Below are 12,361 nucleotides of genomic sequence, written 5' to 3' on the forward strand. Positions count from 1 at the left end.
TTTTCCGTATGCAGACCGTAAAATCCTACATATGTCCAAGCAAATCTGAACATGTCCTGGAATTTTGGAGAGAGAAGTTGATTATGGGTGAGTGCCTGAACTTTGATAATTGTCTGAAAATAAAAAATTAAACTTGTCACTCGAGGGAAGTCTTGAACCAAGAACCTCTCTTTCCGCAGATGCTCCCGCTAACCACGGGACCACGGCGTTCCTGAGCTCAGACTATCCTTGATGTTGCCTACCTTGCGCATGGATTACTTAGTTTGTATATTTTGCTTATTTTTTCATAGTTCCACACAACGTCTTCCTGTTTTCTCGATTGATCTGTGTTCAGTTTTTTCAAGGCCTATCCACTGTGCCAACTTATAACTAAATCTGAGGGGGGTGCGATGGGGTGGTTCCCTTGTTAGGAGCAGGACTCACCCCATTTAGAACGAAATTATGAGATTTCACTGTATTATTTACTCTCTTCAGCTAACTTACGTGCTTACCTTTGCTAATGATCTGGCGGTCAGTGTAGACGGAGCCAGTGAAGACGCCGGACGCGGTCTCGATGAGGTAGCGGAGCCAGGTGTTGCCGCTGCCGGGAAAGGAGACGAGCGCAGTCATGGGCAGCGAGCGAGGCCTCGCGAAGTGCACCTGGAAGCGCGCGCACTCGGCCGAAAAAGGCCACGGCGAGAAGGCGCGCCTGCCGTGGTCCAGCGCCGGCCCTGCCACAAACATCCGTCTCTTTCTCTCAGCAGTCCTGTTGTGTTTCCTGGGGCGCTGTTATTAATCGTATTTGTTCACAACTGCGATTTCGGTCTATTAAGCCATTCTCAACTGCCAGCTGTACGATCATACATTGTTTGAAGCAAAGGAAAGAGAGAGAACGGCTGCTAGAGGTTATGTTAGGTTAGGTTGTACGGAGACAAGGTGGGCAGGGGTCGAATCCCGAGGACTGGCCATGATGCCCCCCTGCCCCCCCCCCCCCTCCCACTCACACCGCCTGCTGCCGCCTGTCACTGGTCCCTCACAAGGGACTGGCCTTTTATTTATTTATTTTTTTTTTATATTACGAGGGCCGTTCGGAAAGTAAGGTCCAATCAGTCGCGAAATGGAAATCTCAGGGAAAGTAAAAAAATGTTTTATTTGCAAGAGTTAGCTACACTTTCCAAATGCAGGGTGGCGCACAAAATGTGTTACCATTTTGTTTTTGAATATAAACTTTATTGTCAATACGATCTGAAAGGAACATATACTACAATGAAGAGCCGTCCATGGAGATTTGTTTTAACTCAGCACATGCTCAATATGTACACCATTTCGTTTCCTAACTTCCTTCAAACGAACAATGAAGTTAGTGATTACCCTACGGCACATGTCTTCCGTAATTTCACTGCAAGCTTGAAGAATAAGTCTTCTGAGCTCCATTAAATCACGTGGACGTTTTGGGAAAATTTTTTCCTTTAGGTACCCCCAAAGAAAAAAGTCACTTGGATTGAGGTCTGGACTATTGGGGGGCCAATTTTGTCCGTCATTGAAGCGACCTGGAAACCTGAGTGAAATGATCCGCATGTCGAAATCTCGTGTAAAATCTCCAACGCAGTGTTTGCAGTATGTGGCCTTGCTACATCTTGCATGAACCACTGCGTGTTGAAGGGCAAGGCAGTAGCAAGAAGCTGTGGAATGAAGCTATTGCGAAGCATGCACAAATAACTCTCGCTGTTCACAGTTTCTTCAAAGAAAAAGGGTCCAATAAGTCCGTGACTGGAAATTGCTGCCCACGCTGTAATCCTCGGAGCATAATGTTGTCGTTCATGAATCACTTGTGGGTTTTCAGTAACCCAAAAGCGTGTCCGCAGCTCGTGGTCGTGCGGTGGCGTTCTCGCTTCCCACGCCCGGGTTCCCGGGTTCGATTCCCGGCGGGGTCAGGGATTTTCTCTGCCTCGTGATGACTAGGTGTTTTGTTATGTCCTTAGGTTTGTTAGGTTTAAGTAGTTCTAAGTTCTAGGGGACTGATGACCATAGATGTTAAGTCCCATAGTGCTCAGAGCCATTTTTTAACCCAAAAGCGTACATTTTGTTTGTTAACCACACCGTCTCAATGAAAATGCGCCTCGTCTGAAAACCAAACGTTGTTGAGAGTTTATTCCCTATCCTCCGCCCACTGACCTAACAGTGGTCTGTGCTGCTTGTGTTCTTCAGTGAGCTTCTGTGCACAGGTCATATTGTATGGGTACATATGGAGGTTACTTTTAAGAATGCATTGAACGGAGCGTCTGGATATTCCCAGTTTGCACTGCTGCCTTTCTACACGATTTCCCGGGACTTCTCTGTACAGCAACTCGTACCGCTTAAATATTTTCCGGCGAACAAACAGGCTTAGGCCGAGGTCGCTTCGCTTCCAATACTGTTCCTTCCTGTACAAATTTATCGTACAACCTGTGGATGGTCTTCTTGCAAGGGACCCATCGTGTGTTAAACTGTTGTCGGAAACGCCTCTGAGTCACAACAAGGCTTTTTGTTTCATGAGAAAGTAACACAATTGCCGATAGTTGCTGTGTCACCAGTCTTCCATTGTCAGCCATTGCTGCTTACTAGTCTCCTAGCGGCAGTATCGTGAATTACACGTCATTTCGTAACTCATTTGTTTTTCCAAGCTCTGCTGGTACTGCTGTAGAGATCCCAGCGGGATATCTAATGTGCGTCGTAAATTGTGAAAGAAACAATTGGTAACACATTTCGTGCGGCAGCCTGTACTTTTCTACACAGCTGCCGCTCTGATTAAGACATTTGTCGTACCATTACACCAACTTTCCAATAACCTCGTCATAGAAGTCAGCCGAATGTGGTTGCTACCAATTCGCTACTTTGATCTGCAGCTTGTCTGAGCCAAAATGTGGTCTTCATATCCTTTAGTTCATGTGAGCAGAGAGGGACCTCTGAGGGAGCCAAGTCCAGGCTGTATGGTGGGCGACGAAACACCTCCCATCGAAAACGCTGCAGAAGCCATCTCATTGCTCCTGCAGTGTGCGGTCGAAGTTTGGCATGAAGACGGAACTTACGGAAGGTACGTTGTGTGGCCTGCATGAAATCAGGCGAAATCTCTCACAGGCATTCAGACTATAGGGACACACTGTTTTCCAGGCTTCTTTACGCGCTCACTGTGCGCTCAGAATTGAAAAGAGCGACGTGATGCGATCGATGGCCATACTAGAGACAGTGTCCAACACATCTATGTTAAGCTTCATCGGATTTTCACTGTGGTTTCCATTTCGCTATCGATCGGACCTTACTTTCTGCATAGCCCTCGTAGTTTCTTTTTAGTTTTTTGGTAAACCTTACAACTTTCTACACACACACACAAAAGAAACCGAATGGAAGTTTTCCTTCCCAGTCGATGCCTGCAGCAATTCTTTTCATTACTTTCTTTTAATTAATTAAAAAAAACGAGACGAAAATGACTGTAAAAGTAAAATAAACTGCGTATCATTATTCCTGAAAAGGCACCATGACGAGAATACTACAGGGACCTCGAGGACGAAATGCAAGGTTCAGCATATTGGCAAATAAGCCGCAATAGCGTGATAAGCGCAATCACGTCCGATATATAGTGGCCATATATTGGTGGAAGGCAAGTCGGTCCCTATCTCCCCATCCATCTACAATGTAATTAACACAGTGTCCTAACAACCCTGCAATGGAATTTCACTTTGCTCTCGGAAAGCAGGAGGAGCCTGGACGCAACAGGATGTCAGCCGAAAAGGCAGTCTCAATGAACTGAGCTAGAAACGCTAATTGATGTTTAAGCCAGTGCCTCTTCGCTTTGTGACCAGTTCAGGCCAGCGACTACAACGATCCGTAACACTAAGTCCATCACGAAATAGGCGCTCATTGATGGGTTACAGATTGTGTACCAGGTGATACCACGATGACGCAACCACCAATGGTAAAACGGGAAGCCTAAGATAAAACCAGACAGTGTGCCAAGAAGTTTGTGGTGATGCCCGTACAACGGGCGCCGCACTGTCAATCCCTCGCGCATTAACAAAAATGTGGTAGTGATACGCTCCCTTTCTTGAATATCAGCCCCCAAACAACTGACTGCAATATAAAATTCACGGACATATTTTAACTGGAAATTCACTTGACCAACATCAACAGACGGATCAAGACTGACCGGTGGCAGGCAGTAAAATAATCGAAACGTGAATGGGTGGATTGCATTAGTGACAGTCAGTACGGTGCGCCGAGCAAATATCGGAAAGTCCCAAATCCCCAAGAGAAGGTGTACCCGCAACCACCCCATACCGTAATCAAAAAATGAGATACTTCCATAAAAACGATTAGACAGTTGTTTTAGTTTCCTAGCCATCATCGCAGGAAGGGGAAAGATCTTGCAGTAATATGCTTTGCAAAAGACGTAGGTATCCAGAAACCGATCTTCCTGAAGATTGTTAAGGGTACGCCCTTCATGTTCCAGGATTGCTCCTTGCGTCTTCTCCGTAACGAATTTCTAAATAAGCCTAGCCATTTTGGGTGAAGAACGGTCAAATATGACTTCAAAAGATTTATATATATCGACCAACGTCTCCCACGAAGTCACAGCATTATGAAAACCCCGTAATCTGATTAATATACATTTGCCTACGTTGATTCTATACAAGGTAAAAGACATCCAAAGTAGCCTTGAGCAATGGAATCTCAGCGGCAGTACGGAGTAACACCATTAAACACCATCACATCATCCGCGTATGAGAGCACCGAGATCGTCTGGCCCAAGAGTGTCCATTCTTGTAACTGAGTGACGATTCTTCGAAGAAGGCGCTCAAGTGATTGAACAAACAATGACAATGAAAGCAGACTTCTCCGAGGGAAACCCTACAGATGGTAATAGGGGTATGTACGTCGTCAATTGACAGCAACTGGAGCTTGGATAGCTCTCAACAAATTATACAAGATATTGTGCGCATCAGTTGTCAACTCAACGCCTTTCAGTACCTGCAGCAGAAATCCCCGGCTGACCTAGTGGAACACCTTGCCAAAATAAAAAATAAAAAAGAAGAATCTGTAGCACCAGGAGCAGATGTAACAGCGGCCGCAGATATGACATCATGACATTCGCTATCAGAGTCAGAGTAGTACGACCAGGAATACTGCTCTGATAGTCAGCAACAACTTCCCCCAGCAACGCAGACAGCAGGCTATTCACCACCCTTACCACTGTCTTATAATCAGAGGTTAATAATGTAATAGAACGAAATGTATCACTTGCTGCCTGACCAAAACTTTTTGGAATTAGCTTAATTTTGAAAACTTTAAGGGGGGTAGGACGTGAAACGGGACGACTTGGAGCAGGAGAGACACCACAGGAATTTTTAATTTCCACAGTCTATACCTTTAAAAATAAATTCATAAAACTTTGTCAGAATGACCAGAAAGGATTCCGGATTTACACTTATAGTGGTGGAAGTTCAAAAATATAATAAAATAATTTATTTTTTTACATTTTCATTTCACCTTTGTTTCACTTACCCTTGGCTGCATTTGTTGTTATAGGTACACTTTTCTTCATAAGTAAGGGAGATTCTTGGATGAATTTTGCACAGCATACAAACCATACTTACAGGTGTACGAAACTCTAGAATTTTCCAAATCTATTCAAAACTGTGGTAAAAATTGAGTTAATTAACTATAAAATTTGAGTTTTTTCTAAATATGAAGTTTAAAATGTAACAGCACATTCATTTTTTCATAAATTAAATAATTTCTAGAGTTTCACACACCTGTAAGTATGGTTTGTATGCTGTGCAAAATTCATCGAAGAATCTCTCTTACTTATGAAGAAACATGTACCTACAGCAACAAACGCAGCCAATAGAAGTCAAAAAATGATGAACTTTCACATTGAAAAAAAATTATTTTGTTATTTTTTGAACTTCTACTGCTATGATTGTGAATCCTGAATCCTTCCTGGTCATGCTCACAAAGTTTTATGAATTTATTCGTAAAAGTATAGACAGTGGAAATTAAAATGTCCTGTGGTGTCTCTCCTGCTCCAAGACGACCCGTTTGACGTCCTATCCCCCTTAAACGAGTCGGGCACAAGACCTGCTCTCAACACCCTGTTCAAAAGAAATGTAAAATTAGTGCCAAGGAAGCGCTAAAAACACACAAAACCCCTTAGAGCATCCAACCCCAGTGACTTGCGAGAAGGTGATCTGACAATAAAGTCATAAACATCATCATGTGGAAAAGTTCCTAAAAACGCAGCATCATCTGCAGGGGTAAGTCTAAGATCCAAATCTTGAACAAATAAATCTGATGACGTATCGATAGGAATGAATACTTCATACAACCTAACATAGGAATGATGTAGAGCATGCTATATATCCTTTTGTGAGGCCACAACATCGTCGTAGTCTTTTTTGAGAGACGCGATAGACGCAAGACGACGGCGAGTATGATGTCGAATTAGCTGATATATGAAAGTAAATTTTAAGGACACCTCAATTTGCTGTTATTGAATAATTGGGAACATCAGAAGTTTCAATGACGGGAAGTGGTTTGGATGGCATCCTTAACCCTTTCATTTAACGCACTTTAACCGTAACAACTACATACTTACACACCTCACATCTGCAGTCCGTAGCGAAGCCTGACGAACATTTTCCTTAAGGTCATGTTAGAGAGAGTAGTAAATTTCTGCGTCCTCCGAAATTCCCGCACTCTGTCTTTCTGAACCTCGGCTTTGCCAGCGGAACCCACCATTTCAAAATAGAGGCGTATCGCACATTTGAACAGAGACTACGTTCTCACATTTCCCGTGTCACTGGATCGTACCAGTTCGCCACATTCAGCATCGAGGGCGATCGGATGACTTTCACCGACTATCGGGAGGAGAATAAAGGCGAATCAAGGTCAAGTGAAGAAAAGTACAACCTATTCCTGCACCATTATCAATAACTTCATTCCTTTGAATGAGAATACCCTTCTTAAAAAACAAGATAGTCCCCGTGGAATGGGAGTCATGTTAAACACAGTGCAGAAACCAAGGAAAGAAAAGCGAGTAAATTCTATTAACATTCAGAGAAAGAACCCTATAAGCCTGCATGCCTTTACGACAAGAAACTACATTCGAGGTGCTGACCAACTGAATTACGTCATCAACAAGTGTTTTGATCCACTGCCGACTCCAGTGACGAGTCAGAGTGCCGGGGAGGGGGGAAGGGGGACTCTCAATCCCACCTCTGGAATCTTTATGTTTCTTTTTTTACGAGCCACCGCCCGCTCAGGTTGGACGCGCTGTTTACAAATGACTACGAGGCAGTCTAGCATCGACAGTCGGGAATATAGGCGGTTCTTGAAAGTAGGTGACAAACGAGGAGCCGTAGACACCCATTCCTTGCAATTCAGATCGATACACAAGACAGGGATCAGGCATCACAGCACCTGTGTCGACAGGCAGTATTTAATGACTGTCGATCACCTCCACTGGGTATAACAACAGTCTGTCGTTCCGACGTCACATGAACGGGTGACATCATAGTAATAGGTAATTTTAAGGACACCTCAATTTGCTGTTATTGAATAATTGGAACATCAGAAGTTTCAATGGCTTTTCCACCCATGGATGGTTCCAGAGGAGTTACCTGGACCGTGGGAGGAACAGTAGGAGAAACACTAGAGATCTCAGTAGCTGTTTTCGCACTAGAGACGCCATCAGGGATGCGAGACTCAGAACTACAAGATGCATCAACTGTTAAAGTTGGTTCAGGGACCGGTGGGTGAGGATAGGCGTATCTGGCTTCCACCATCCTGCGTACGACGTCTTTTATAAAGTACTGCTGACATTGCACTGCTGGCTTGGCAATTCGACACCATGCTGCGAGGGTAAAGGCGAAAGTTCGGGAGCATTAAGCTGCGCATCCATCTGTTGCTCCATTGCACCCGGAGAAGACGTTTCACCAACCAAGTGAGCAGTAGAAACGACATCAGGTAATATAAATTTTCAGAAGAGGACTTCAAAACCCACCAAGGGCAATTCGCTCTAAGGCAGCCAATTTAATTGCAGAGAAAGCACATCACCACTTTTCAAATAAACGTTATACGAAAGATGTAACCACAGACTTGTAGACGGGAATGAAAGTTACGTTTGACTACCATCTCCACTGAACGGATTCCGCTGTAATACTGTAACCGTTGTTGAGTGGACCACCGTTGGCGTCGTATAATCCTCGCATAACCATAAGGAAGCAACACGTCCTTAAATTAACTGTCGTCAACTTCCAGCGGGAGACTGAACACTTAGATATTGATATAATCCAGTTCCGCGTTAGCAAGAAGCACCAGACTTGTGGAACCATCACGATGCTTAAAGGGAACATGAGAACCATGACGCAAAATTAACCTACATACTTGAAGCGGATCTAGAAAATTTACGAAAATACATAGTTATCAGAATCGAAATAGGCAACATGAACCTGATCAGATGTTTCATGGATTGTATCAGCGAGCCAATCATGAATGTCCATAGATCCGGCATGCACGGATTTAACGAAAGTAAGGGCGATTGTACATTTTCTTGGAACACATTTGCAACCCAGGGCAGAGATTTTCTACGGGCTACGTTGCTGCTAACGGACACACACAGCAACCAGCGCTATGGACCAAACAACGTTGTGACACACACAAGACACAAGCAAGACTGAGGAAAAGCTATCGAGGCGGGCGCGACGGAGTGGTGAGGCGACAAACTAAGAGCCTTCCCGCTCGGCGCTTGAGGCCGAACTAACTCTCGACCATCTACACACGGTCCGTGATCGACGCAAATTTCCAACTTATCCCCACACTACTGATGTAGTATCCTCACTCATTAAGTCTCTATACTCGCAGGATTCGCTGTTCACTGACTACCGTATGAGTTCGAGCACATATTTGTGGATCTGCACAGAAAATGGGTTATTTGGGACGTGTAGCTCATTCTCTCTCTCTCGCTCTCTCTCTCTCTCAATTCGTCATAACTTCCGAACGGTTTGCATTAGGAGTTTCAAACTGCACGGTTGGCCGCGGGGCATGATGGGAAATACTATGCGCATTCACGGTTTGGTTTAGCGACGAAGCCCACTTTCATTTAGAGGGGTTCGTCAATAAGCAAAATTGGCGCAGTTGGGGGACTGAGAATCCGCATTTCGCGATCAAGAAGTCTCTTCACCCTCAACGGGAGACTGTGTCGTGTGCAATGATCAGTCACGGAATAATTAGTGTGATACTCCTTGATGGTACAGTGATTACCGAATGGTAAGTGAAGGTCTTGGAAGATGATTTCATCCCTATTATCCAAAGTGACCCTGATTTCGACAAGATGTGGTTAATGAAAGATGGAGGTCGACCCCATGGAAGCGGGAGAGTGTTTGATGTCGTGGAGGAGCACTCTGGGGACGGCATTCTTGCTCTGGGGTACCCTGAGGCCACTGGCATGGGTCTCGATTGGCCACCATTTTCTCTGGATCTGAACACATGCGACTCCTTTTTGTGTGGTTATGTTACAGGCAAGGTGTTCAGCAATAACCCGAAAACCACTGCTGAGTTGAGAACAACAATTCAGGATGTTATCGACAGCATCGATGTTCCGGAACTTGAGCGAATCATGCAGAATTTCGCTACTCTTCTCCGCCACATCATCGCCAATTATGGCAAGCATATTGAACTTGTCCGAACCTAAATCCGAATATGTATAGCGACGTTTATATGTTGCATAAAGTGTGTCTACGGCGTATTCTGTAATTAATTTACGTTTTTTCAATATAGTTCAATAATTGTCACCACATACACTATGTGTCCAAAAGCATCCGGACACCTGGCTGTAAATGACCTACAAGTTCGTGGCGCTCTTCATCGGTAATGCTGGAATTCAGTACGGTGTTGGCCCACCCTTAGCCTTGATGACAGCTTCCACTCTCGCTGGCATACGTTCAATCAGGTGCTGGAAGGTTTCTTGGGGAATGGCAGCCTATTCTTCACGGAGTGCTGCACTGAGGAGAGGTGTCAATGTCGGTCGTGAGGCCTAGCACGAAGTCGTCGTCCCAAAATATCCCAAAGGTGTTTTAGAGGATTCAGGTCAGGACTCCGCGCAGGCCAGTCCATTACAGGGATGCTATTGTCGTGTAACCACTCCGCTACAGGCCATGCATTTTGAACAGGTGCTCGATCCTGTTGAAAGATGCAATCGCCATCCCCGAATTGCTCTTCAACAGTGGGAAGCAAGAAGAAGCTTAAAACATCAATGTATGCCTGTGCCGTGATAGTTCTACGCAAAACAACAAGGGGAGCAGGCCCCTCCGTGAAAAACACGGCCACACCATAACACCACCGCCTCCGAATTTTACTGTTGGCACAACACACACTGACAGATGACGTTCACCGGGAATTAACCATACCTACACCCTGCCATTGGATCGCCACATTGTGTACCGTGATTTGTCACTCCACACAACGTTTTTCCACTGTTCAGTCGTCCAGTGTTTACGCTCCTTACACCAAGCGAGGAGTCGTTTGGCATTTACCGGCGTAATGTGCGTGGCTTATAAGTAGCCGCTCGACCGTGAAATCCAAGTTTTCTCACCTCCCGCAGTACTTGAAGCGGATCCTGATGCAGTTTGTAATTCCTGTGTGATGGTCTGGATAGATGTGTGCCTATTACACATTGCTCTTTAACAGTCGGCGGTCTCTGTCAATGAACAGGCGAGGTCGGCGTGTACGCTTTTGTGCTGTACGTGCCCCCTCACGTTTCCAGTTCACTATCACATCGGAGACAGTGGACCTAGGGATGTTTAGGAGTGTGGAAATCTCACGTGCAGATGTATGATACTAGTGACACCTAATCCCTTGACCACGTTCGAAGTCCGTGAGTTCCGCGGAGCGCCACATTCTGCTCTCTCACGACGTCTAATGACAACTGAGATCGCTGATATGAAGTACCTGGCAGTAGGTGGCAGAACAATGCACGTAATATGAAAAACGTATGTTTTTGGAGCTGTCCATATACTTTTGATCACATAGTATATCTGTTATTTCAGACATTCTTGAAAGAACAGACACCATATCCACATCTAAAAAGAATGGTTTGTTTATGTACTGTTTTCTATTATGGATGGGGAGAGGAGTAGTGTTGCCAGCTCTACAACATCCTGAATTTAATCAGAAAGCTTTAAAATGTACATAAAGATAAAATAAATATAACTGGCATTTAAAAAAAAAACTATAATTCCTATAAAAGCTGTAAAAATTAATTTCCTGTAATATTTTCGTATAATTAAATGAAGTATAGTCCTTATTTTTAGTTAAAATGAAAAATGCTAAAAGCTAAAGATAAAAGAAAAGACATATATTTAAAACAAATCCGAGAAACCTTGGCGTTCTTTAGAAAGTAACACTAGAGTGCCACTAAAAAGCTTAAGGACCAGCCATGGGCATATCATGTTTCTGGGGAAGTAGACGTAGTGTATTTTGTAGACTAGAAGCGAGTGGGTACAATTGCAAGGGTCTGCTGGGTAGGACCTATAGAGCTTAAGGTAGCTTTTGGGGTAGAGGGTGGGAAGACAAAATGGGGGGAGGAGTTTTATGTGTGCAATGGGCTGTAGTACGAAGAGGAAAACGTTTTGGCAAAGATGTAGAGGAAAGAGGGACTGGGAGCCCTGATGTGACACACGGTAGGTGGGGAAGATGTATAATTGACAGTATAGATAAGTATTGGCCAGTCATTGTGTGCTAGGGGGAGTCACTTTAAATTGCGTTGGGATGCTGTATGAAGTGTGGATAGATGTAGGAATGGTGGAATATATTGGTATAGGCGCAGCAACATACCGGAATTGGTGATCAAATGAGAAAAATTGGTTTACTGGAATCCAGTTTGCGGACATGGTAGGGTATACAGTGCTGTTCATTGTGGGTGAGAAGTGGTGGGAATCTAATGATATAGCAGAGATTCTATGTAGCAGAGAGTTAACTGATATGGATTTAGAGGGAGTTAGAGAACTTAGGTGGAGAACACATCCAGGCAAAAATGGCTTCGGAAAGGAGACGGCAGTAAAGGTTTTATGGGTACGAAGCATAGTGGATGGCTGCAATCTCCAAGTTTGGAGAGTTAGTAATTTCTGTCTATTGCAAACTATCTGTTGTAATGTTAGTAGGTGCGTTTCCCATGTTAGTGGTTGGCTGTGGACTAGTCCTAAATTTTTGAGTATGTTAGATAACCGAATAGTTTCCTTGTTAATGGTTTGGTAAATGTCATGAATACTGAAGTTATGGGTGGTTCACGATTTATTGCTTATGTTTTGGAGTGATTGTTTACAAGAGGTGAAAAACTGGTTAAGAGGGA

At 44.2% G+C, this 12,361-nt stretch overlaps 1 protein-coding gene across 1 annotated transcript in view; it reads right to left on the bottom strand.

Moving 5' to 3' along the window:
• The window catches only part of LOC126249118 (WSC domain-containing protein 1-like), a 155,653-nt gene extending 154,930 nt beyond the window's left edge, over window positions 1-723 (bottom strand). The window contains exon 1 of the mRNA XM_049950769.1: window positions 492-723. Coding sequence (XP_049806726.1) covers window positions 492-723 — 232 coding nt within the window. The remainder of the gene's footprint in view (window positions 1-491) is intronic.
• Between the last annotated feature and the right edge of the window lie 11,638 nt (window positions 724-12,361).

This window comes from Schistocerca nitens, chromosome 3 (genome assembly GCF_023898315.1).
Source record: "Schistocerca nitens isolate TAMUIC-IGC-003100 chromosome 3, iqSchNite1.1, whole genome shotgun sequence".
NCBI classification, from domain to species: domain Eukaryota; kingdom Metazoa; phylum Arthropoda; class Insecta; order Orthoptera; family Acrididae; genus Schistocerca; species Schistocerca nitens.